The 22,015-nt window shown below is 49.4% G+C and overlaps 1 protein-coding gene across 3 annotated transcripts; it reads left to right on the top strand.

Moving 5' to 3' along the window:
- Positions 1-1,869: 1,869 nt before the first annotated feature.
- Positions 1,870-20,229, top strand: LOC144150151 (neprilysin-1-like). 3 transcript variants are annotated; one of them, XM_077681988.1, is made up of 6 exons: positions 1,870-2,112; positions 2,289-2,787; positions 5,764-5,902; positions 14,807-15,148; positions 17,358-18,059; positions 18,850-20,229. In XM_077681988.1, exons 2-6 carry the CDS (start codon positions 2,519-2,521, stop codon positions 19,888-19,890), a joined length of 2,493 nt encoding a protein of 830 aa, XP_077538114.1. In that variant the 5' UTR covers positions 1,870-2,112; positions 2,289-2,518; the 3' UTR covers positions 19,891-20,229. The 3 variants fall into 3 exon arrangements, with proteins under 3 accessions (XP_077538114.1, XP_077538116.1, XP_077538115.1); XM_077681990.1 differs by lacking the exon at positions 17,358-18,059; XM_077681989.1 differs by lacking the exon at positions 1,870-2,112 and having other exon boundaries at positions 2,212-2,787.
- Positions 20,230-22,015: the final 1,786 nt, after the last annotated feature.

Here is a 22,015-nt window from a genome sequence, read left to right as displayed (position 1 = left end):
CTGCAGCGCCTATGAGTCATGATGGCTTTGTTAGTAATGTCTGTTGCCCAGAAATGTGTTATTGCAAGAATAAAAAATACACGGGTTCTTTTTGTTTTCATTAAGATGACTTAAGGGCGAAAACCTGAGTGGCGGTGCATTAAAGACCGGCGCATGATTTACGCGGCGGTACTGCCCCATCCACGGCTGACATATCTCTCTTCCTCTTTCGGCGTGCCTATTTGGCCGGCAACCTTTATCATCCACACAAATTCCATTTGTCACGCACGCATTCCCGTTAATTACTCAGCTGTCTTAGATTCGTGCACAAGGATGAGGGGTGGATCCCGGCCGCGGTGGCTCTTTTTCACGTGGAGGTGACAGCGGTAACGCTCGTGTGTCGAGATTTCAGCGCGCGGTAAAGATCCGCAGGTAGGCGAACTAATCCGGAGCTCTTACCCCCGGCGCGCCTGATGTACCTTCGGCGTGTTAAAATGCCAAATTCCTTTTAAATATCTTAGCCACGTTTTTAACTCCCTATGGAATCGTCTAATCTGCTGGCCTGACTTGCTAAGCCACCCCTCTTTTTCTGCCTAGTTACCCTTTTAAATCTACCAGTTGTCCACTTCAAACCCTTCGTCGCGCAACTTAAATACCTGAGGGATCCACTTCGATCGCTGAGTCACACATCCTAAATCCTTTTAATCTACTCAATACACTGCGTGGTTCACTTCAATTCCCTCCATCATCCGCTTTAATTTACGTTCGATAGCTTGGCAGCCTTCTTCCTCTGCCTTTCTTCTCTCCGAGCAAGTGGCGAGCGTTGTCGTTGGTTTCGAAAGCATCCAAGGCCACTTTTCACGACCACCTTTACCTGTTTGACCCCCCCGAGCCCAATTGAAGATCAGTCCCGCCGCATTCAGCCGGTCTGCAACTGGCCAGAATTGGGGCGGGAGGCCCAAGCGAGGAAAAAGGCGTCGCAATCCTTACCAAAATGCTTGCTTTCGGTTGTTTTTAAAACGAAAACTTTCTGAATGGTAGAAATAGCGTTCTCTCACAGAACCAATGCATTTCCCCATAGACCGGTTGGCCGACCGAAAAGCCCTGATAAGATCTGTGGACACACGGCGCGCGCTTGAAACGGCGTTTCCATATATATAGGGTCAAAATGGTTACTTAGAAATCCCCAAAAAGGAATCGTTCTCGATGAGAGAATACAAGCGTCGATAACGAAGGGGTGCAATAGTTTACCTTTTTCTCATAAACCAAGTATCGGTGTAAATTTAGATCGCTCGTAGATGCGCTTACTTAGTGTGCGGAAAGTGGTCGCATTGGTTCGTTTTTCGTTTGCGATTTTGGTCTTTGAAGGCTTGATGAATGATTGAACTCACTTTAAGCGTGGGGGGGACGCACGTTTCGCTTTCTCTCTTCTCCCAACTTTCTTTAGGAAGAGATGGTAATCTATTTCTTTTGCCGTGCACGCATCCGTCGGTTTCGTTCCCGGCTATCGCCAAGCTTTCGACTGGAGTGAAACAGCGGTTACACAGACATCGCCCAAAACAGGCAGCGAAAACCGGTCGAACGGTTTCGATAACGTAACACCGAGCAGCAGATATTTTGAATGCCGCGCGTTTCCATCCCTTGTGTTTGAAAGTGACACTTAGTCACGTGATTGCACTGGCTGCCACTGATGGCGGAAATGGGCAGGAACTGCATCTTACGACGACAAATTTCAAACAAACAGCTCATATGAATGCCTGAAATAAAAAAAAATAAATTAACTTTGTAGTACAATATACGTTAAAAAGTACAAGCGCCATAAATTAAACTGGTTGGATTTCCTTGGCCCCTGTAGAAACAAGTGCAGCAGTGGAGCGAGAGAAAGCACTGGAAAATGTGTCACGCCAGAGTCGCACCTCCTTGGAGTGCGCTGCCTTGGACCGGTTACGTCCCTTCAATTATCAGCGAATAGCATGAATCGAATTTTCAAAGCGCTTGAACTCCGCCTCGAAAAGTTATCATCAGGTTACGTGGGCGTCGCTAGAGCTCTTGTCTCCCGAGTTCCGCTCAATCTCCGGCCTCATGGAATGTGACCCCTGGTTAAAGAAGTGAATGGTTATGGACCGTCGAAAAGTAAGTTAAGTAAGGGAAACCTAAACAGAGAAGGCCGATATATACTAGTCATTAATTAGTTACTGGGAAATATAATTGGTACTGGTTCTAGTTTTTCTTGCGCTTTTTTTTTTCATTTCCTGTTTACTGATTGAACACTTAAACCTTCGTTTCCTTTGTCACGGCTTGTGGCGAAGACGAGGCAGGGGACAGGTGTACGAGCCACACGAGCCGACAGACACGAGCCACCACGAGCCCTGCCCAGAGCCTTCGTTCCGCTTGCAGTCTAGTTTACGTCGCTCACCAAACGGCCCACCGCCGTGGAAGAAATCGGGAGCGGCTACGACCAACGTGACGTCGCGCTTGCCAGCAGCGCCCGGCGTTCATCTCGCCACCGACAGCGCAAACCGAGGTCAGCAGGCGCAACATGCCTGCTCCACCTGCGCGAGAGCAACCGAAAGGCCGGGGCAAGAAGCCCGAAGTCGGCAAGCGCGGTCAACGGGGCGGCGCCTATGCCGGAGGAGGAAGACCCGCTCAACGCGCTCGCAGTTCCCGCTCGGGCCATTCTGGGTCGTCTGCGTCGGCCGCACCCCACCAACCCGGAGGACACGTTCCAGCAGGTCGCACCCCGCACGGCTCGGCCTCGCCCGGGCCGACACCCCCGCCCAAAGCCACCAAGCATGGTCACCCATCGGGGTAAGCGAAGCTTCTACCCACTGCTACCATCTGCAATTGTTACACTCGCCAACAATTTTAAACGCCACATACGGCCGTGCAAACGGTTTCATAGAGGCCTCGATGCATAGCCAGAATGCAACACTGAGGTATCACCAAAACCTGCCTAGATCATCAAATTTCGCCTCCCAATGCAGCACAACGAGCTTCTGTGAAAATTTAATAGTTCAGTAGTCGCCATCCTTTTCAATTACGTACTGCATAAAACGTTTCTCCCGCCTAAATTAATGTATTCGGGAGGTTCCCCACCATCCTTAAGCATCGTTCCCCTTGGATTGGTGTGCTGCTTCTGCTGGTGATGTTAAACGATAAACATGACGTTGGTCTGCAGCTTCTTAACGCAAGGGGGAGGACGCAACGAAGATAGAGGCAAGACATAGTCATGTTGTTATTGTCAGCTGCAACGGCATATTGGCGCATGTGATTGCATTAATTTCTGGTGAACATTGCCACGAATGCAGACAATCGGTTTCTCTAAGACGGCGCCCACGTTATTCGAGTGTGCCCGCTCGTGCACAGGGATCATTGCCATTTCTTTAGCGCAGACGCTGCGTACGTGGTTATTATGGGTGGTGTAGTATATAGCATAAAGACCTGCTGCCGAAAAAAAGGCCCGCATCACATGCACGGTTACAGTGTTGTTATAGTGGCTTCTTACAGGGTATTTTCAGCCGAACGGGTAGCTAGTAGCAAGAACTTATATCGCCGTCGCTAAGAATCCACGGGCTTAAAGCATCGGCGAGGAAAAAATGCCAATATGGATGCAATAATTTGGGAATATAAAATAGGATTTTTAAGCTGTTGCCTCTAGTTTCTGTGCAAGTGGTGAATCCGCGAATGCTTTTCCTGCAGCTTTGGTGACAATCGAATAAATCAACGCATCTGAACAGAGCTAGCTAAAGCCTGTTTGTCTCCGTTGCCTATCTGTTAGAACATTTTATCTTCTCGCCTGTGACTACCTTCGGGGACGACTCGTTCAATCATATCCGGCCGCACGGCTTGGGCTTGGGCAGGACGTAATAGAAAGTTGTAGCTGACCGTTTCTGACGCTCCGCTCTTCTCCGATAGCTAGCGGGAGCGCCATTGCGCATGTGTGACGCGCAAAGGCGCTAGCAGCGATACCGGAGCGGGGCCCCGTTTCGCTAACCGGGGCCTCTTAGCGGACCGTCGCGGCAGCTTACATGGCTGCATCAAAATGGCTGCCCCGCGATGCCAGCGCGCTCCCGCGAACTCCGTTTCTTTAGTTGAAACGCGAGCGTCGAAATCGCGAGATCTCTTCCGAATAGGCAAAGGTGCCACACTCTTCAACAAGATTTTAGTACGGAAGCGAGAAACGTCGACCGAAGCACGGGGCTGCTTCTATGCAGCGCCGAGAAAGACAGCCTTGTCTTGGCTATTCCAAAGTTCATCGGCTTTATTAAAATAATGTAGAACCATTATACCGTGTAAGTAACTACACCGTTTTAAAAAGATGAAATAAGGCACTAAACACGGTACTTAACATTACTTGAGCTACCGAATTCCAATGCGTATCTTTACTTTGCGATGACGTTTCGGTTTGCCCCACGCACAGGGCACGACCAATGACGCGATTCATTCCCCGTCGAGGGAGATACGGTTATCGCTTAGCTAAAAGCCTTTCTACCGCTGACGCTCCGGTTGTGCTTAGTGGGCCGTCGGGAGCATAGCGGAGCGTCAAAAACGGTCAGCTAAAACGCTCTATTAGAGAGTTTTCCGATAGCAAGCGGGAGTGCCATTGCGCATGCGTGGCACGCTAGCGCGCTACCGCCGATACCGGAGCGGGGCCTCGCTCCGCTAACCGGGGCCTCTTAGCGGACCGTCGGGGCAACTTACGCTACCGGGAGGAATTTTGGCATGGCTGCCCCCGCAATGCGAGCGCGCTGTGGCGAACTTCCTTTCTTCAGTTGAAACACGACCGACGAAGCCGCGAAAGCGCTCCCGAATAAAGCAATGGTGCAACACACATCCAAGATCTTTAGAACGGAAGCGAAAAACGTCGACAGAAGCGCGGGGCTGGGTCTATGCAGCGCCGAAAAAGACAGGCTTGGCTTAGCTATATTCCAACGTTTATCGGCTTGTTTATTGTTATTTAGAAAAATTATACCATGTCAGCGACTACATTATACAAAAAAAAGTTAAATGAGGTCAAGAAACACGGTATTTTTCTTTGTTTGGGCGACGAAATACAAATTCTTATGTTTCCTTTAGGTTGAAGTTTTGGTTTACAGGCGCACGCGAAACGACCAGTCACGCGAATCATTCCCCGTCGAGGGAGATACGGTTATCGCTTAGCTAAAAGCCTTTCGGCTGCAGACGCTCCGGTTGGGCTGAGCGGGACGTCGGGAGCATAGCGGAGCGTCAAAAACAGCCAGAGAGTTTTAGCTGACCGTTTTTGACGCTCGTGTGAATCCCGCTAGGCCCCGGTTAAGCGGGATTCACACGACGGAGTAACCCTCTCACGAAGGCGGACGGATATGTGACGTCAACAGCACGTGACCGGATTATCCGGCCTGGCGGCGCATCCACACGTGCGGAGCTACGCGGAGTGACTAGCAGACGACAGGGCCGAGGAACAGGTTCCATTCCCCGCCGAGGGCCACCGCCGTCGAGCGAAAACATGCGGAGGCATTTTCTTTCGCGGAGCCACCGCGGGCTATCCCCACCGAGGGGCGGAGCCGAAAACCGGTCACCTGAGTGGGTCCCGCGGGCCAAAAAGAGAGGGTTTCTCCGTCGTGTGAATCCCGCTTTAGCGGAGCGGGGCCCCGCTCCGCTATCTCTGGTAGCGCGCTAGCGCACCACGCATGCGCAATGGCGCTCCCGCTTGCTTCGGAGCGGAGCGGACCGTCAGAAACGGTCAGCTCAAACCACTCGCTCTCTATTAGTACCGCTGATAGCCGTTTTCGTTGCGGTGCCCAGCCTTCCAGGTGGCGCTCCGGCCGAACCCGAAGGGCCTCCACCGTTGAAGCATCGACAGGCGTCGTTAACGTCCCACCACACTGGGTTCTCCCAGAAGCCACCCGCCGCCACACGGAGACCGAGTGAGGTCGCTGAGGAGGTGTGTAGTGCGCCGCACGATGTTGCAGTGTGCTGACGCGTGTTCGATGATCGTGGGAAGGACCACAAACGTTGCTTTAGTCTAAAGTTTGGGAGACTCTAAGCTGGCAACCCTTTTTCTGTACGCAAAGCGTTACTCTATTACCAGACATTTGGTTTTTAGAAACATAATTGCCCTTCCTATATGCGCTTATCACGTATCAGCAGTTGGTACAAAGTACTTCGCTCAGACACGTACTCTCAGCACGCTTACACTGTAAACGCAAACTAGCCGGAAATGGAGTTTTAATCAAGTAATGTGCCCTGAAAAGTACTTATAGCAAAAAATGTACCATGGTCTAAAAATGTGGACGAACCTCCAAGGTAGTACCGTTGCCCATCCGTGTAGCAAAAGGGAGGATTTAGAACCACTTAACACCATTTGTGAGATGGCGTTCGGTTCCTTGTATAGTACCACGTCCAAAATAAACTCCCTATCTGGCATAATCATCTCAAGCGGGCGGTCGCCATGTTAGTCTTGTGTTGTTTCCGTGTATCAGCACTACAACCGTGGCCTAATGCTAATTAGAACGAGTAAGCAGGACGCGACGGTTGCATGCGACGGTTGCAGACGGTTGCATGCGACGGACGCGACGGTTGCAGACGAAGCTCAATGCGCCAAGCTGGAAGTCAAGCTGGAAGTGAAAGTTCGTTGCTTCATGCAATTTTTTCATGCCTGCATGCAGTTTCGCGAATCGAGGAGTATATTGCCGCTAAATGCTCCCGCAAAGCCGGTGTGTGCAACCGATCTAGGAATGATGCGGCGCTGTCCTTTGGCAGTTGATGACGAAACGGCGCCGACGTCGTGCACAAGCGAAAGACAAAGTTGGAGGGTGTCTTCGAAGATTTACCTCCAAACAGAAATTGTGACGGACGACGCTACTGTATCTTCATTACCCATGGCTGAAACGTGTTTAATTTCACAGAAATGCTCTTACTACAGAAATCAGGAATCGTTGATAGAATAAATAGTAGACTGTTATTGCTTGTCGTGGAGAAGCATTGCTTTACAAGAATTGCAATGGTTGCTGGATAGTTGGTAAATGGTTTTTCAAAAACCAATTCCTGCGTGGCTGAAGGACGCAAGACAGGAGGGTGCCCGAAACCTGTACTCAGCTTCACAACTGAATGGTATGGTCGGTTTACAAGCTGCCACCTACGCTTGAAAAATCATGCACACCTCCGTCTAACGACGATGATGGTTTATCGCAAAGCTCTATCGTATGGGTTTCCTTAGTTGCCTTCTGGATTTAAACTTTGACTAGTTAAGCGTCGAATTTGACCAGCACACAGTTTGGTCTTTTGATCGCAGTGTCTTTGACTGACCATTTCCCATTCGACTTCGCACAAGGAAAGCTTTGTGTTCAACCATCATAATCATTAGAAAGAGGGCTAAGATGATTTTGCTGTTTAATTTTGAACTTCCATGCCCCCTCTCCAAATCTAAACTTTTTCCAGCGTGTCGGAAATGTGTCTGTGGTGGAGGACTCGGGCTAATGCACCCATATTTGAGGCAACTAATCGCGCGTTTTTGGTGTCTTCACCAGGTATTACACGATTTTTTTAGGTACTCTGTAAAGAATACTTAAGCATTAAAAAACACCGGCTGACGTTAACACTGCCACAGTTTTTAACTATCGGTGCCAGCCTTTATTCTACGCAGGGGGTAAAACGGGAAGGGGAGGAGGGATGGTTTGTAGCTTGGGCTGTTGAGTTGGTGAATAACTTTGGCTCTTGATAAAATGACCACCACAAACGTGGGATTTCCACTTCGGCTTTCAGGCTCCCATGCTGTCACAGTGTCGCTCACCAATACGGAAGGTACAAAGCTCACGGTTACAGAAAGTTTAAACTACCGCAACATTTCTACGATTACACGGTAATCCATCTCGTATGCAGGTGCCTTTCTATTTAAAGCACACGTATCGAGGTATCCCAGCGCAAAGGCTTGCGTGGAAACCGTAGTCATTGAAACCAGTGAAGATAATTTAAAGTGGCAGAAATGAATTCTATATTGCTAATAGTTTTATTCCTACTCAGATCGCGCGGAGCCAGGCGCAGAGCGCTGCAAAAAGCGCTCGTGTCAATGTAGCCCTTCCCCTACTTTACAAGCATCACATAAGTTTGCGTAGCCGTGAGTACATTTAAGAAGAAAATAATACTAATAGTAGTTTTATTCGTACTCAGAACGGGTGGAGCCAAGCGCAGATCGCTGCAAAAAGCGCTTATGCCATTGCAGCCGATACCCAACTTTAGACGCGTCCGACAAGTTTACGTAGTCATTACTGCATCTAAGAACCCAACACATCTGTTTAGACTTCGTTTCATCTCACATGTTTGCTCACAACGCCACCAAAACATACAAAGCACCGAAGCAAACACGACAAAAACAACGGGAGGCCGTGTAGTCCAATGCACCGGCTCATTCAACTGAGGAGGGGAGCGCCGAGTGGTGGCGCCACCCGTCCAGCTGCCCGGTCCCTATTGAGGCCGCGCCTGTACGTACCACTACACGTCAAAGTGTCTGAAGCGCCTGTTGAAACCGGCGTTTCCTTGTATCGGCGCCGGCCAACCTTTAAGCGCCAACCACGCGCAGCGATTTTGCAAGCGATTTGAGGAGCTCGCGACTAGCGACGAACTACTTTTCGCCGCGGAGCAAATCGCTCGTCGTTCGCTCGGTTCTGGGTCGCCAGAAAAAGTCGCTCACCTCCGGGAAGTGGCCTTAGCGACTAGCCAATAAGAGAGCCGTAAGGGGCGCAACTTCCGGATAAGGGAGGGAAGGGGCGAGTGGCGGCCCAGTGCATCCTAGAAAAGTACGACCGTCTGCTCACTGAAATACGTTTATTAGCAGTTCTTGGGACAAACGCACGCATAAAAGTACCTTGCGGCCGTGAGTACTTCGATAATCGTGTTGAGCGTTGTGCGGCAATATTGGGATCGCTCGTCGCGTCGCTCGCGCGATTGCTTTCATGTGGCTTCCTCAACGAGCGATTGGGACGAGCATCGCTGTTGCATCGCTCGTCGCGTCGCTCGCAAAAATCGCTCCATGTGGTAAGTGCTTAATTTCCAAACTCTGTGCTGCACATCGCTCCCACGTGACATGTGTGATGTCCCTGCACTCGTTAGTGTAGTGAGCTCCTGCTCAACCGCGCTTGCCATTTCCGCTCGGTTGCATTGAGATCTGAGTAACGGCGCTGACCGGCTGGGTTCCAGCCCCAATGGGTCAGCTCTCCAATTGTGTTACCGGAATCCTTTTATTTATATTCTATTCTATGCCTTGTTATTGTTAGTAACATTTATTTGGTATGTTTTAGATCGCTTTGGCTTCAGGGCGCAGCCTATGACCACGTTTAACGTTCTGCATCACGAGAAGACACATCTCACAGTGGGGTGCTGTCCAACGAAGCGTTTGGAAATACGCAACCAACAAGTAGATGGATTTGACGAAAGTGTCGCCTATTATGAAGCCCAGAGAACCTGAATTGCTTCTATCGGCGGCGGCCACCACCCTATCTTCGTCAGTACTAAATATCGAGCGTAACTAAAAAAATTGGCCGCGTATCTACTCATTTCGTTGCAAATGTAGTCAAAAGACGATAGTCTTTCTACACATTTGCCAAGGAAATGCCCCCCTTTGCTTTCCCGCTCACCTCTCATGCTGTTTCTGTACCGTCACGCTCATCCCAAGGTAAACACGCTAAAGGTTTTCTCAGGGCGATTTGAATTTACCGCGTTCCGCTGCTACAGGCCGGGTTCCTCGATGCCAGCGCTGCAGTACGGCGGACACGCGCGTGAATCGAGGCGGCCGAGTTCAAGGTTTATAGAACCGCTTGGCCGTGTTCCACGTGTGTTCCAAGCAGAACGTGAAACCTAGCTAGTGGAACCTTTCGTTGCTGTTGCCGCGTGATTTTTCATATGCCGCCAGGATGTGGGGCGGGCAACAGCAGGCGTTGGTTTTCTGCAGTAGATGCAGAATATCATTGGCTATCCAAAAACCAAGCATCCATGAATTTTTTAATAAAGAAACAATGTAAATATCCCTTGTGTACTAATTTCCTGTCTTATATTTGCGTAATGCATTCTTCTTGTTCAACAAAGTTGACAAGTATGAACATATAAACCGGGCTTAGACGTTTACATTTGGCTGTGAGTATATAAAACTATTGCGCAATATCTATTCTACTTTGGCCGGGTGGCCGAATCGAGTCACAGACAGACAGACAGACAGACAGACAGACAGACATACAGAGAGACTCAAATTTCTGGGTTTAAGTAGCCCAAGAAAGACTATCGTCTTCAAAAAAGGTTTCCTTGAATGTGACTTCTTGAAACTGTCACCGGTATATTTTTACTAAAGCGAATAGATGTGTTGTCGACGCGATCTCCTTAAAGACCGCTTTCCGTAGCTGTGACCGAGACAACGTCAATACAAACCGTTTCGTGAAGATCGCTGTGCGCGCCCAACTGGTTCGTTTCTATAATCCTTGCAAACGGAGATACTCGAAACTTCCTTTACACACATTTGTTCTTTAACCACGGAAGCTCCTATAGCGACGGCCTTTTCATTGTAGGAATTGAGAGGCCTTTATGACCTCTGGCTAGTATATCCGAGATGTGTATCCCGTGGACGAGCATTAAAAACGACTGATCTTTGGCCACCACCGTTGACTGGTTTCGACGCACCCTCAGTTAAAGCAGCAAGCAAATGCGTAGTCCTTTAAGACGGTCGTTGATTGTAACAGTGGAGGGGAACGCCTGGCATTGCTATCATATCTTCAGCATCAAGCTATTCCAGAATGCGATGCCTTATCTGTGTGTGTGTGTGTGTGTGTGTGTGTGTGTGTGTGTGTGTGTGTGTGTGTGTGTGTGTGTCTGTGTGTTTGCGTGCGTGCGTGCGCGTGTGTTGAGTACAAATCACAACAGAGGTGCCCCTGACCCCGGAGACAGAAGTATGGCGATACACCTCGTAACTGGCAATGGATGTGTTACTTTGATTAGGAACCCCGATGCGCATTTGTTCAAATAAATACCTGTGCGCAGGAAAGTTTCGTATACAATCAAAATAAGGAGAAGCACTCTGGTAGCGACGCCAGAGAAACTCAAAGCATGGAGCGCCAACACAGCGCAGTGCGCTTCAATTATAGCCTGATCAATTTGAACATCTCAGAACATACAAAGCCAGCAATCCAAGCTATTACAGCATGCAGCGGAGGCATAGCACCTAGGCGATGTCTTCCTGACATTACCACAAGAAAAATGCTACACCAAAGAAAATGTAATTTAGAAACGAGCAACGGGGGAAGCGAGACGTTCCCGAATGCTCCAGTAATGACCATTCTATAAAGTCGTCGTAAGTCCTCCCTACGACTCACTCGCAATACATGAACATATAAACCGGGCGCGATGGGAATGTTTGCATCCATTAGATTCTTGCATTTGCTTGTAGACGCCGCTGGTAGCCGTAACCTGTGGATGATTAGTTTGTTAATTATGCAGAAAAAAAAGTATTTCGGGTGCCCCTTGAGTTTTCAGTCACCACAAGCTAAACGCTACTGTTTCTGTTCGTCACCGACACCATAGGATTCGTGGATCCGCACGTGTTCTTAAATTAATTTCGGAACCCGCAAACAGGCGTAATCCGTATAAGTTCTAAATCAGTAAGAGTTGGAATTCTCCAAGTTTTCATTGGTACACGAGTTTTTAACCAATATACGTTCTAAGTCAGAATGAGTTAAGACAGTACATGTCTGTATGATTCTTCAGCCTACGGTTGCATGCTACTCGTGAGCCCTGTCAATTTCTTAGTTCAGCTTGATTGCGTGGCCCGTGAGTCTGAGATTAAGTTAGCCTATTCGAGCTTGGCATTGCTGAGGCTGCGTTTGAGGAAGCCCGCGTGAACTCGTCAGCTATGAGTCTGAGACCGAGGCGCGTGTTGTTGCCAAGTATCAACGAGCAATACACGGCCCCCACGTAGCTGGCGGATATCCATTAATCATTGTAAACATTTGAGAAAAAAGTAGACGTGAAAATATAATGTAAATAATGTTGATACGCCGTAGGAGCAGTTCGAAAATCCTCCACACGTTCTACTTTGATTTAATTTATAAGCTAAAATTCTTGTTCTTTTTTCAGTTATACCAAAGCGTAAGACACTGGCTTAGCGAAAAGCTTTTTTTTTTCCCTCAAGGCAGTGAGCACAAAAGTGACGTGATTATTTTCCGTATTTTTTTTTCTCGCTGCATCTACATGCGGAGTTTTAGTCTAGTAAAGATAGGTTGTTGGGCTAGTTGGTCGATTAATATTAACAGATGTAAAGCGCAAAAAAGACGAAGGACAAAGAATGCACGAGGACGAAGCGCTTCGTCCTCGTGCATTCTTTGTCCTTCGTCTTTTTTGCACTAAGAATATTGCCACGAACCATGTATGGGCTTGCTTATTTATTGTTTGTTTTTACTGCCGGGCCACGCCCGGCTGCGTTCCAAGCAAAGCGCGTCTTCCATTCTTTATTTTTATGCCACACGGGCTATCACGTTCAGATAAGCAAACTGTTTCGCCCTAACGTCGCTAGCCCAGAATAATTGTCTGTGATCTACAATGTTCTGGATGTGAATAGACGGTTCCAGAAACACTCGCGCCGTAAGATAAAAAGCCGGCAGAGCACACGCCTCGGCATTCGATTCTGCCACGCTCGACGACGCAATTCACTTTGTTGACCGCTGCTTCGCCGCCTCTGTATTCTTTTGAGTGATTAGGGGAGCACAAGTTCGCTCCAATAAACTTGTTTCTCCTTCAATACAACTGCGTCGTCCTTGGCTTCGAGACAATATTTCGAGAGCACTAGGTCTAGTAAAACTGTAATCATTGAACCAGTTCCGGATAGCTCAGTGGCAATATCAGCCTCGCTGGGAATCACAATTTGCCCTTATTCCCAACTCCGCTTGCACTACCTAGAAATTGAAAACAGCCAATCAGGTGCGTGTCAAATTGGTGCAAGCAAGATATTGTCACACTAAATCGGTTGGGTGATCTCTGTTTGCCGCTATCATTGCATTAAACCGTTCTCATTTCCAACGGTACAGTTGAGGTCCACGAAAGAGAAGCAAAGGTGACAAAAGGTGGTTATAATAACATTATGGGAAAATCTCGACGAACCAGAAGAAAACGTTCAGGTGGCAGAACTCCCATATTGGTTCGTTTCGAAAATGACGATTTCCCGTCTACTTCTGTAGTGAAGTAGTCGCACTTCGTAGGTTTTTGACCAATGATATACACAGATACCGACGCAACGCCATCGCGGCGCCGTGTCACATCTAGGCCGTCTGCAATCGGCCAATCAGGGCTCGCTCGAGATGGACACCTGGCGACGGACACGAAGTGGACAAAACTGGGAATTCCGCCCAATGAATGCTTCTATAGTTTGGTTCTTTCACCCAGAGCGGAAAGTGTCGTGTTCATTGATGGAATGTGTCCGCAGAATGTGGCGTGCACAGATCATTTTCTGTGTGATACGCGACGCTTGTTACTCCAGGTATAAACCGGGGAAATGACCGATAGCGTCCTTTGAAATTCAAGCACAGCCGAGTTCAAGCGATCACCTCGTGGCGTCCGGGCGCCGACAGACCCACGCTTCGCCCACCGTCCACACAAATTCGCGACGCTGATGGCTTCCGCTTTGAACGCATGCAACCGCTTGTTCGTCCAAAGGGAAGCCGTGAGGTGAGGAATTAGAAGTAACAGTAAGGGCAAACTCAGCTGAGGGGAAGCAAATTCTTCGTGCTATTTTACAGGGAAGCGTCCAATCGCCAGTTCGTTTTGACAGGAGGGGTGCGTAGCGAGGGTAGGGGCACAGAGGAAGGGCGCGTTCCGTGGGGAATGATACAAGCAGGCGCTGGGTGTATCACAGCTCTAGGGCAGCATGTTGTTGGGCCTGTGGATACGGTCTAGTAACATCATGATTAGCGCAAAGAAACGACAGGCGAGAGAGAGGACATGGCAAGGTGGTACTCTTCTACCTGGTTATTAGCGAAGAGTTATACATTTATACCAACATTTAGCAATACAGGTTCACTGCGCAACGTTTGATTCGCAATCGTGCCTGCAGCGGGTATACTGTGCGGAGCAGCGTCTGTCTTGTTCTTTCCTGCAATTGTGTGCGGGTTCAGAATGCGGACACGCCCTATAACGGATCATTTGATTGAATATGAGGCTTAACGCGCCGACGCTACACAGGCGACTAGAGGCGCCGCAGTGGAGGGCTCCGTATTTATTTTGGCCACTTTGAACCTTTACTGTGTGCCGAAATCCGAAGAACACGGGCGTTTTCGCTTTTAGCCTCCATCGGAAAAGCCGCCGCCGCGACCGGGAATCCAACACGCGTTATTGGGATCAGCCGAAGAACGCCATAGCTACCACGCCGGGGAAAAGGGAGCGTTCACTGAAATATTAGGTTTTACCCCGTTCAACCGAGGCCAAATTTATGTTACGTTTGGATGTAGGCATCGTGTCCGAGACGCTAAACATTTTCCCTCAAAAGACCTCCGTCAAGGCTCCACAGAAATATCACATGCTTCTATCTTTCACCTAAATTCTGCGGGCTAGAATGCTTCGCGGGATATTCACCTCAACAGATTGAAATGGCCGCAATTTTTTTTTTTCGTTCGTGTGGCGCAGCCGTTTCTCCCCCCATCAGTGGATGGGGGCGATTGCCCCGAACCACTTGCACATGCCACCCGAATCAACGGTTCCCTGTCCTTCGTCAAGCTGATTCACAGCTTTCAGTCAGGGAACCGTCCAGAATTCATTCTGATAATAAAAAGATTTGATTTGATTTGATTTGAATTCTGAGCGATGTCGCCCGCGTGCGCAGGCGTTCGAGGAGGACAGTGAGAACTGGCTGAGGAATAGGCTCCGGCGGCTGCTCCAAGTCAACGCGGTTCTCGCCGCCATTGTTGTCGCTCTTCTACTGCTCGTCTTCGTCCTATTCTCCATCAAAATCACTACCCAAGAAACGTGCCGCACGCCCCGCTGCGAGGACTACGCACGACTCCTGGGCGACGCGCTGAACGTGTCCGTGAACCCGTGCGAGAGCTTCACGCAGTTCGTGTGCGACCGGTGGACCCATCATTGGCAGCAGAGCATTCCCGAGAACCTGGTGGCGGACGCCATCGAGACAATGGTGCGACTCGTGAACGTGACGTACCTGCCTAAGGTGAGTGCCGCTGCAGCCTCCCTCCGCTCTTACTCCGCCGCGGTAAATGCACCTCAGCAGTTATATTTGCTGCCATCACGTGCCTTCCGTCAGTTCTTCCAGCACTTAGGCACGCCTGCTCAAACGGACTGGAAACTAATATAATTGCGAGTATGACCACTGTACGATCATCAATAGAACTCGGTGAAGAATTTCAAGTCAACAACCGGAAAACATGAGGGCCGCGCGAGGGCCGCGCGTTTCGCAACCGAACAGCAATTAAGATAAAAGCCTTGTTTATCAACCTCTAGAAACGATCGATGAGCTTTGAGTTTCTGGAACAAGGTGTGTTTATTTTAACACGGAGCAAGGCATCAGGGTTGGAGTGATATTAGGTGGGATTGCTTAGGAAGTATCCTCCAGATATTGGGTAGGATCGTTTAGGAAGTATCCTCCAGTTTGAAGCATACTTGAAATATGTGGCTAGAAGAAGCCTGCGCATACATCAAGAAGTTCTAAGACCAATAGAAACTTTTGAAAAACGAATCGCCCCTCCAGATAAAATAAATTCTCCGAACAATGTCCCACTGAAGGAACGAGAACGTAAATAAAATGGCGTTTAAGGCGTTCTTCCCTGAACCGTGCTGTATATTCACCTTCCGCGAGTCAACGTGAATAGGCGGATGGCCCATTAAGTGCGAATTCTGTAACGGATCGCGTGCCTCGGCGTAAACCAACAGAAGGATATGAATATATTCTATGCAAATGACAACTTTTGCCGTCCAAATGCGCAGGCATATCTCTGAACACCAAGGTTTTATCGGCACGCGAGTAATTTTTTTTTATTTTGAACCGTTCGTTTAATACAAACGGCTATGCCCTCGCGTTTAGAACGCCTACACCTGGGCGACGTCCCAGGACACAGTACTGGTGCGACTGTTACCCTTAGTTGTTAAGGTGACAGAGCCGAAACTAACCGATTCCATTCCGATAATAGAGCGGATTTAACACATCATAGCTAATTCAATCGCCTTCTATAACTCTATCGAGTAAAAAGTTTTTCTTTCCTTTATTCCTCACTCGCCCCTTCTGTTGATCTGCAGGCGTGGTACATGCCGATATGGCGCTTTAGCCGGGTACGGAAAAAAACAGTGGTCGCTTTAATTTGAGGAACAAAGGAGAGTTAACGACGTAATCAGCTGTGTTTCGCTCAATCCCTAAAATAACGGCGCTGTTATTCTTCATAGCAGACATGAAACGAGTTTCACCCTCGCGAGGTGTCTTTGCCAGCAGGTACAGCACGCGGAAAGTGGTTTTGCTGCGACCCATGTGTAACTACACAGATTGTGCAAGATCAAACATTTTTTAAGCCTCAACAACGTGACTGGTATGTTGGCTTCAACTGCCGGGCGAATTCATTTTTCATGATCTTTAACCTGTTCTGTTCCGGTTTTAGAAACATTTTTGCCACCGCCTCCGAAAAAGCCTTATCCAGGGTTGCGTTTCATGTGGCAATAAACATGTGTCAAGCGTTTTTGGCTGCAAAATATCTGTAAGCACATTGGGAGAGTATGTGTCTTACAAACAATCAATAGAAATCTTGGCTCTTCCCACGAAATGTGAATAGAAGCCTAAGTACGCTGAAAGAGCCATTTAAAAACTGAGAATATCGATGACAGTAGCGTTCAAGGGGAGGCCATGTGAGTCAACAATATTACAACAATCTGGAGTTGAATACCCGTTACTTTATATTGAGTAATATAATTGTAGTTGAGCGTTAAGTGTAGTTGGGACAACCTACTACAGGTTCGCCATGTCTGAAGCAACAGACGCTGACCAGCGAAATGAGACAGCGGCAGAGGATAGATTGGAAGGCACGAACCAGAACTTTGCCCGAAAGTGGAGATTCATCAACATACTGGACACTTTGTTGCTGCTGACGAAGTAAGCTTTCGCTTACCAGCCCTTTTAACGTAGCACGAGAGTCGAGTGAGAACTCGGACAAGATTATGGTGGATGAGCTTTTAAAGGTCTTTCGACCTTCAGATGTATACATGGAAAAACCTTGAAACAGGTCAAAAGCAGTATTCATGTTAAATTCATCAAACAGATCAAGCCTGGTCCATCTGGGTACAGTTATAATAGCATTTCGTTCGTTCACAAAACGAAATTCCGTTAAAGCCGTCATAAATTCTTGTTTTCTTATTTCGCACCTCCTCCCTCCTGCAAGACTGGTCAAGACAGCGCACAGCGTGGATTGGCGCTCTACCGCAGCTGCGATGCCGTGCTACAAGGCCAACGCGACGCACTGGCTCACGTCAAGGCGGCCGTGAAGGAAGCCGGAATAACGTGGCCTCGTCGTCCAACCGAGATCGACATACCGCACACCATTTTAGCCACTTCGCTTCAGCTTGGCTGGGACGTCATGTTTAGAGTCATACCGCTGTGGCTGTCCCATCGACATCCCTCTGGAATGCTTGTCGTGAACAGCGGCAGGACCATCATAGAGATTATCAACAAGACAGATAAGACGGCGCCTCCAGATAAGCGCGAACACTATTTCGACAATCTCCGCCGATATTTTGAATCGCCCGGCAACGACAGCAAAGGAAGTGACCCGGGTGACCTGGTGTCCTTTGAAGACGTCATGAAGACAGAAAAGGCAGCGGTGAGGGTTCTCACACAGGCATACTACCGACCCGAGGTCATCCCTCCCGCCCCCTTCCCGGGCCTCATGGACAATTCTTCACTCGGACTCTCTCGTGCCGGATGGGAAAAGGCTCTTTCCCGGTTCAACCTCACAAAACCCATACCTTCTTCCGGCTTTGAATTTGGCACGGCAAACGGTGACTACCTGAAAGTTTTTCTAGAGCTCTGGGCAAAGCTAAAAACTGACAAGATGCATCTGTTCATTTCCTGGTGCACCGTGCAGGTGAGTTTCTTTTCCTTTTGTTGGCAACTTTTAGCGAGTTTTAGGACGCGTTCCTGTCGTGAAAGCGTTAAATTGGTAATTTGGCGTGCGCATGCAGCCAGAATGGGCCCACGAAAGTCGTTTGTGATGCTCCGTTTGATTCTGCATACAGGGAGTGAACCAATTCGCGATCACACGGTAAACAAATTACGTCGACAAAAACTGGCCGCTTATCTGCTCAATGAGTCGAGAGCCCAGCTGTATTACGGCGACATGATGCCCGCTGGTCTTAGCCTGGCGGCCAACATGACAGCCCCATATGTCACGGAGGCTTAACCCACCGGATCGGAGCTCTCCAGCGCTGAAGCCTTGCTGCCGAGCTATATAGAAGGAAAGTGATGATTGGGACAGGCTGACTTGGTCATTTAAGTTAGGTGGCGGCAATGATGCATGATGGGCAGTAAGGGTACGTTTCTAATTCGTTTTTGAAATAGCAAAATACTGCTTAACCAGTGAGCCATTACTTGCGCTGGACGCAACGCGCGAAATGGGACCAGCCAAGAATGCTGCTTGTCCTGACGAGGCTTTCCGCCTTATTCCAAGCACCATCGCCGTCCTACCTTTCTGGCCCGTACTTGATGGCGCGTATAGGGACTGTGAATTGGAAAACACGCCTTCTAGTAAGGCTCTGTGGACCTACCGGTGCGAAACACCAGAAAAATAGCGAAGGACGCGTAGTAAAGTTGAAGCATTTATATGTCCTGCTTGCATGCCTTCATGCTTAAATATCATTTTCGACAACTCGTTTCAGGTGGGCGCCTTATTCGCAAGCCGGGAGCTCATCGTGAACTTCTACGGCGGAGACCAGAATGCGGCGCAAATATTGCACGGGGCCTTCTGCTTCAGCAGGGCCTTTGCCGTGTCTGGGCCCAACCTCTTCACACGATACAACGAGCGGTACCAGAGTTCGACGACGTTGGAAGGCACCCGCCGCATCGCTCTGTCTGTGCGAAGTTCTTTCCACGAGCGCTTGCGACGGTGGATCGGGTACAAAGAAAACGTCACCGTCATCGCTGACTGGGATTCGGTCGACACACTCTTTGGCCTCGTCCAAGCCGGTGGCCGAGGGACAAGCCACGGTAAAACCAGCCGGGGCAGTGGAGACCCTTTCAAGGTATTCCCTGACATGGACGAACATTCTCTCCTGTCCAACTTGCGCAAGACGTCTTCGAAAGTCGCACTAGAGAGCGAAGAATTCGACGTGGCCAGGGACGTAGAAGTTAGCTCAGTGTTGGCGTCCTTAACGAAGCTCCAATTCACTGCAACTTTCTACGGACTTTCCGACTTCCAGCTCATGCCTTACGCCCTCACCTTCCCGCTCTACGACGTCGATCTGGTCCCCGGCCTGAACTTCGGTGGTTTAGGAGCCGAAATCGCCCAAACACTAGGCCAGTTCACGCTGAAGTCCTACCGTAATGTTTCAGGGCCACTGAAAGCCCGCGGAGAAGTTAGGAAGTGCTTTCAGTCCAGCCCGTTCGGTAAAGATAAAAGGGTCAACCTCTTTCTTGCCCTGGCCGAGGCTCTTGCCTTGGGCGCCTTGGTAGATGCCTACGACGCAAGTGCACGTGATGACCACCGGAACAGGATGCGGTTGCCAGGCCTTACGCGCTACAGCGGTACGCAGCTGCTGTTCATGGCGTTTTGCCTTCCGAAGTGCCGCGGAAGCATTGCCAACTACACACCGCCAGCGGCCTGCAACTTGCCGCTGACGTTCCTACCGCAGTTCTCACAAGCCTTTACGTGTGCGGACGGGACGCCAATGAACCCGACCGAAAAGTGCGACCTACTGTGAAATAATATTCCGCAATGATAAGCAGCGCTTTTGGGACGTAACTCTTGTTTACACGCATTGTTTTGGAACCTACTGCCGGTGGTTGGATGTTCATGTGAATGCGCATGTGAACTCTTAGTGAGCTCTTTTTCCCGGTATGTCAAACGACGGATCATTCGCGTGCATTATTTGTGCGAAATAATTTTCGCTACCTCAATATATTTTTGTCGCAAGATATGTTCCCATGTTCCCATATTATGTTTTCATATTACTGTCTCAAGATATCATATTCCCATGGTCTTCGTGTTCCCAACTGCTACACGTCATATTCAGTGGCTCGATGTCTACGATTGTTACTTGTGTGAGTGTCACCGTTTCCTTATTGGGTGCGCTGATAGAAGATGTGGGGAGTCGACTCAAGCGAGCAAACAACCCCACCAAATCTACAGGGCACAGGTGACGGGGTGAACGGGGTGAGCGGTAAGAATGAGTCAGAGCCTTGAACGAAAACAACACAGACTTATATTTGGACAGGCAAAACACCGCACAAGCGCGAGGTTATGTAACGTAAACGAGAGGAAACTTAGAATGGATGCAAATGTGAGTAACAGTTCAAAATTAGCCAAAAAGATACAATCAGGAGCGTTAACAAATGGATATTACGAAGAAGAGTAGTTAGTTAAAAAATTACGCCCATCTTCCCGCGAGGGAACCCTGATGTGATGTGACGCATCGGGGGGTTCAATTGGCGTTTCCATTGGGTTGATTCTCTAAATCGGGTGAAACGCGTTGTGAACGCGTATGATGCATTCCATCACATGCGGGTGTTCTCATACGCGGGAAGATGGTAGTAATTTTACTTTAGCGTTTGGAGTGACGCTGGTATTAGATTGTGTCACAACACTCGCTGAAGGGACCGTCGCTTCCATCACGTGTTCATCGGAAGAATATAGTCAAGCACGCAGTCGTCAAGCAAAGTGACGCGAAGTCGAACGAGAGCGAGCGCTGAGTGAACCGCCGTAGCGCGCTACCCGCTTTATAGTCACAGCGCCTGAAGGAGAGGAGACAGCGGAGGAGAGTCGCGCATGCGCGCACTTGCGTGACGGGAGCGGAGCGAAGCGAGCGAAGCGCGCGCACGCAGCTGTCTATGATAATGAGAAGGAGTGAGAGTGTTGCGCACAGCTGTCGGAGAGAAGAGCGGAGGAGAGTCGCGCATGCGCAGGTGGCGTGCGGACGCCACCGACGCCGAAACAGGAGGGACATGCCTCAGAGCAAGAGATGCGCCGCATCTAAAAGAAAAAAATTCCCCGCATTTCCCCGAGGGGAAGAATGTGAAAGTGCGAATGCATGAGTTGAATTTGCGCGGTTCGGTAATGTTCGCGAAAGAGAGATCACACACACACACACAACTACAAAGAAAGAAAGATGCATTTATTCACACACACCTATTTGTGTTGTCGTTGTACTTGATTGCTAGAGCGGATCTCAGCTTTCAAATTTCTTGTCAGTACTCCTTTAAGCGGGTGCATTAGCCCTTCTCACGCCCGATTCCTGGCCAATCCCCCACGTGGGTATGTGCCATGTCAGCGGCCAGGCAGCGCGCGCCCATCTCCCCCCGTTGCCAAGGAAGACGAGGAGCGCGCGCACCCGCAGCTGTTGCTATGTGGACGGACGGCGGTCACCGGAATTCAGGGTCGCTTATAAAGTGCATTCGCACTTAAAACGAACAGTTCGATGCATAAAAGAGACAACAATATTCACCGACCGGGAAGGACGATGCACCGGTGGAGCAGGTGATTGGGCTACCTGTGAAGCGTGGCTTCGTCGTATAGGCCAGGCCGTCAGAGACGATCACGGTGATTCAAGGCCCGGGAGTACGTTGGAGTCCTCCAGGGCGTGGGTCGCCGGTGGTATGGTGCACAACCTGGCAGAAGCCGTTTTCACATCACGAAGTCCAAACGTAGCTCATTTGCTTCGGCGCGGATTGCGTATTCCCAAAACATATCCCGTAGGGGCCCAGGCCGACCACTAACCTCCTTGGGCGCAGCACCATGATGTCACTTCCTCTATATGCGGGACTTCATGCGAGGTGGATTTTTTTCTTTTTTTCCCCCTCCCATCGTTTTGGCTGCTTTGCGGGCGGCCG

The sequence above is a fragment of the Haemaphysalis longicornis genome, unplaced genomic scaffold, assembly GCF_048455015.1.
Source record: "Haemaphysalis longicornis isolate Haplotype H1 unplaced genomic scaffold, Haemaphysalis longicornis Haplotype H1 scaffold_8, whole genome shotgun sequence".
Classification (NCBI taxonomy): Eukaryota; Metazoa; Arthropoda; class Arachnida; order Ixodida; family Ixodidae; genus Haemaphysalis; species Haemaphysalis longicornis.
The sequence above is the reverse complement of the archived record's forward strand: the minus strand, read 5'-3'. Positions and strand labels throughout refer to the sequence as shown.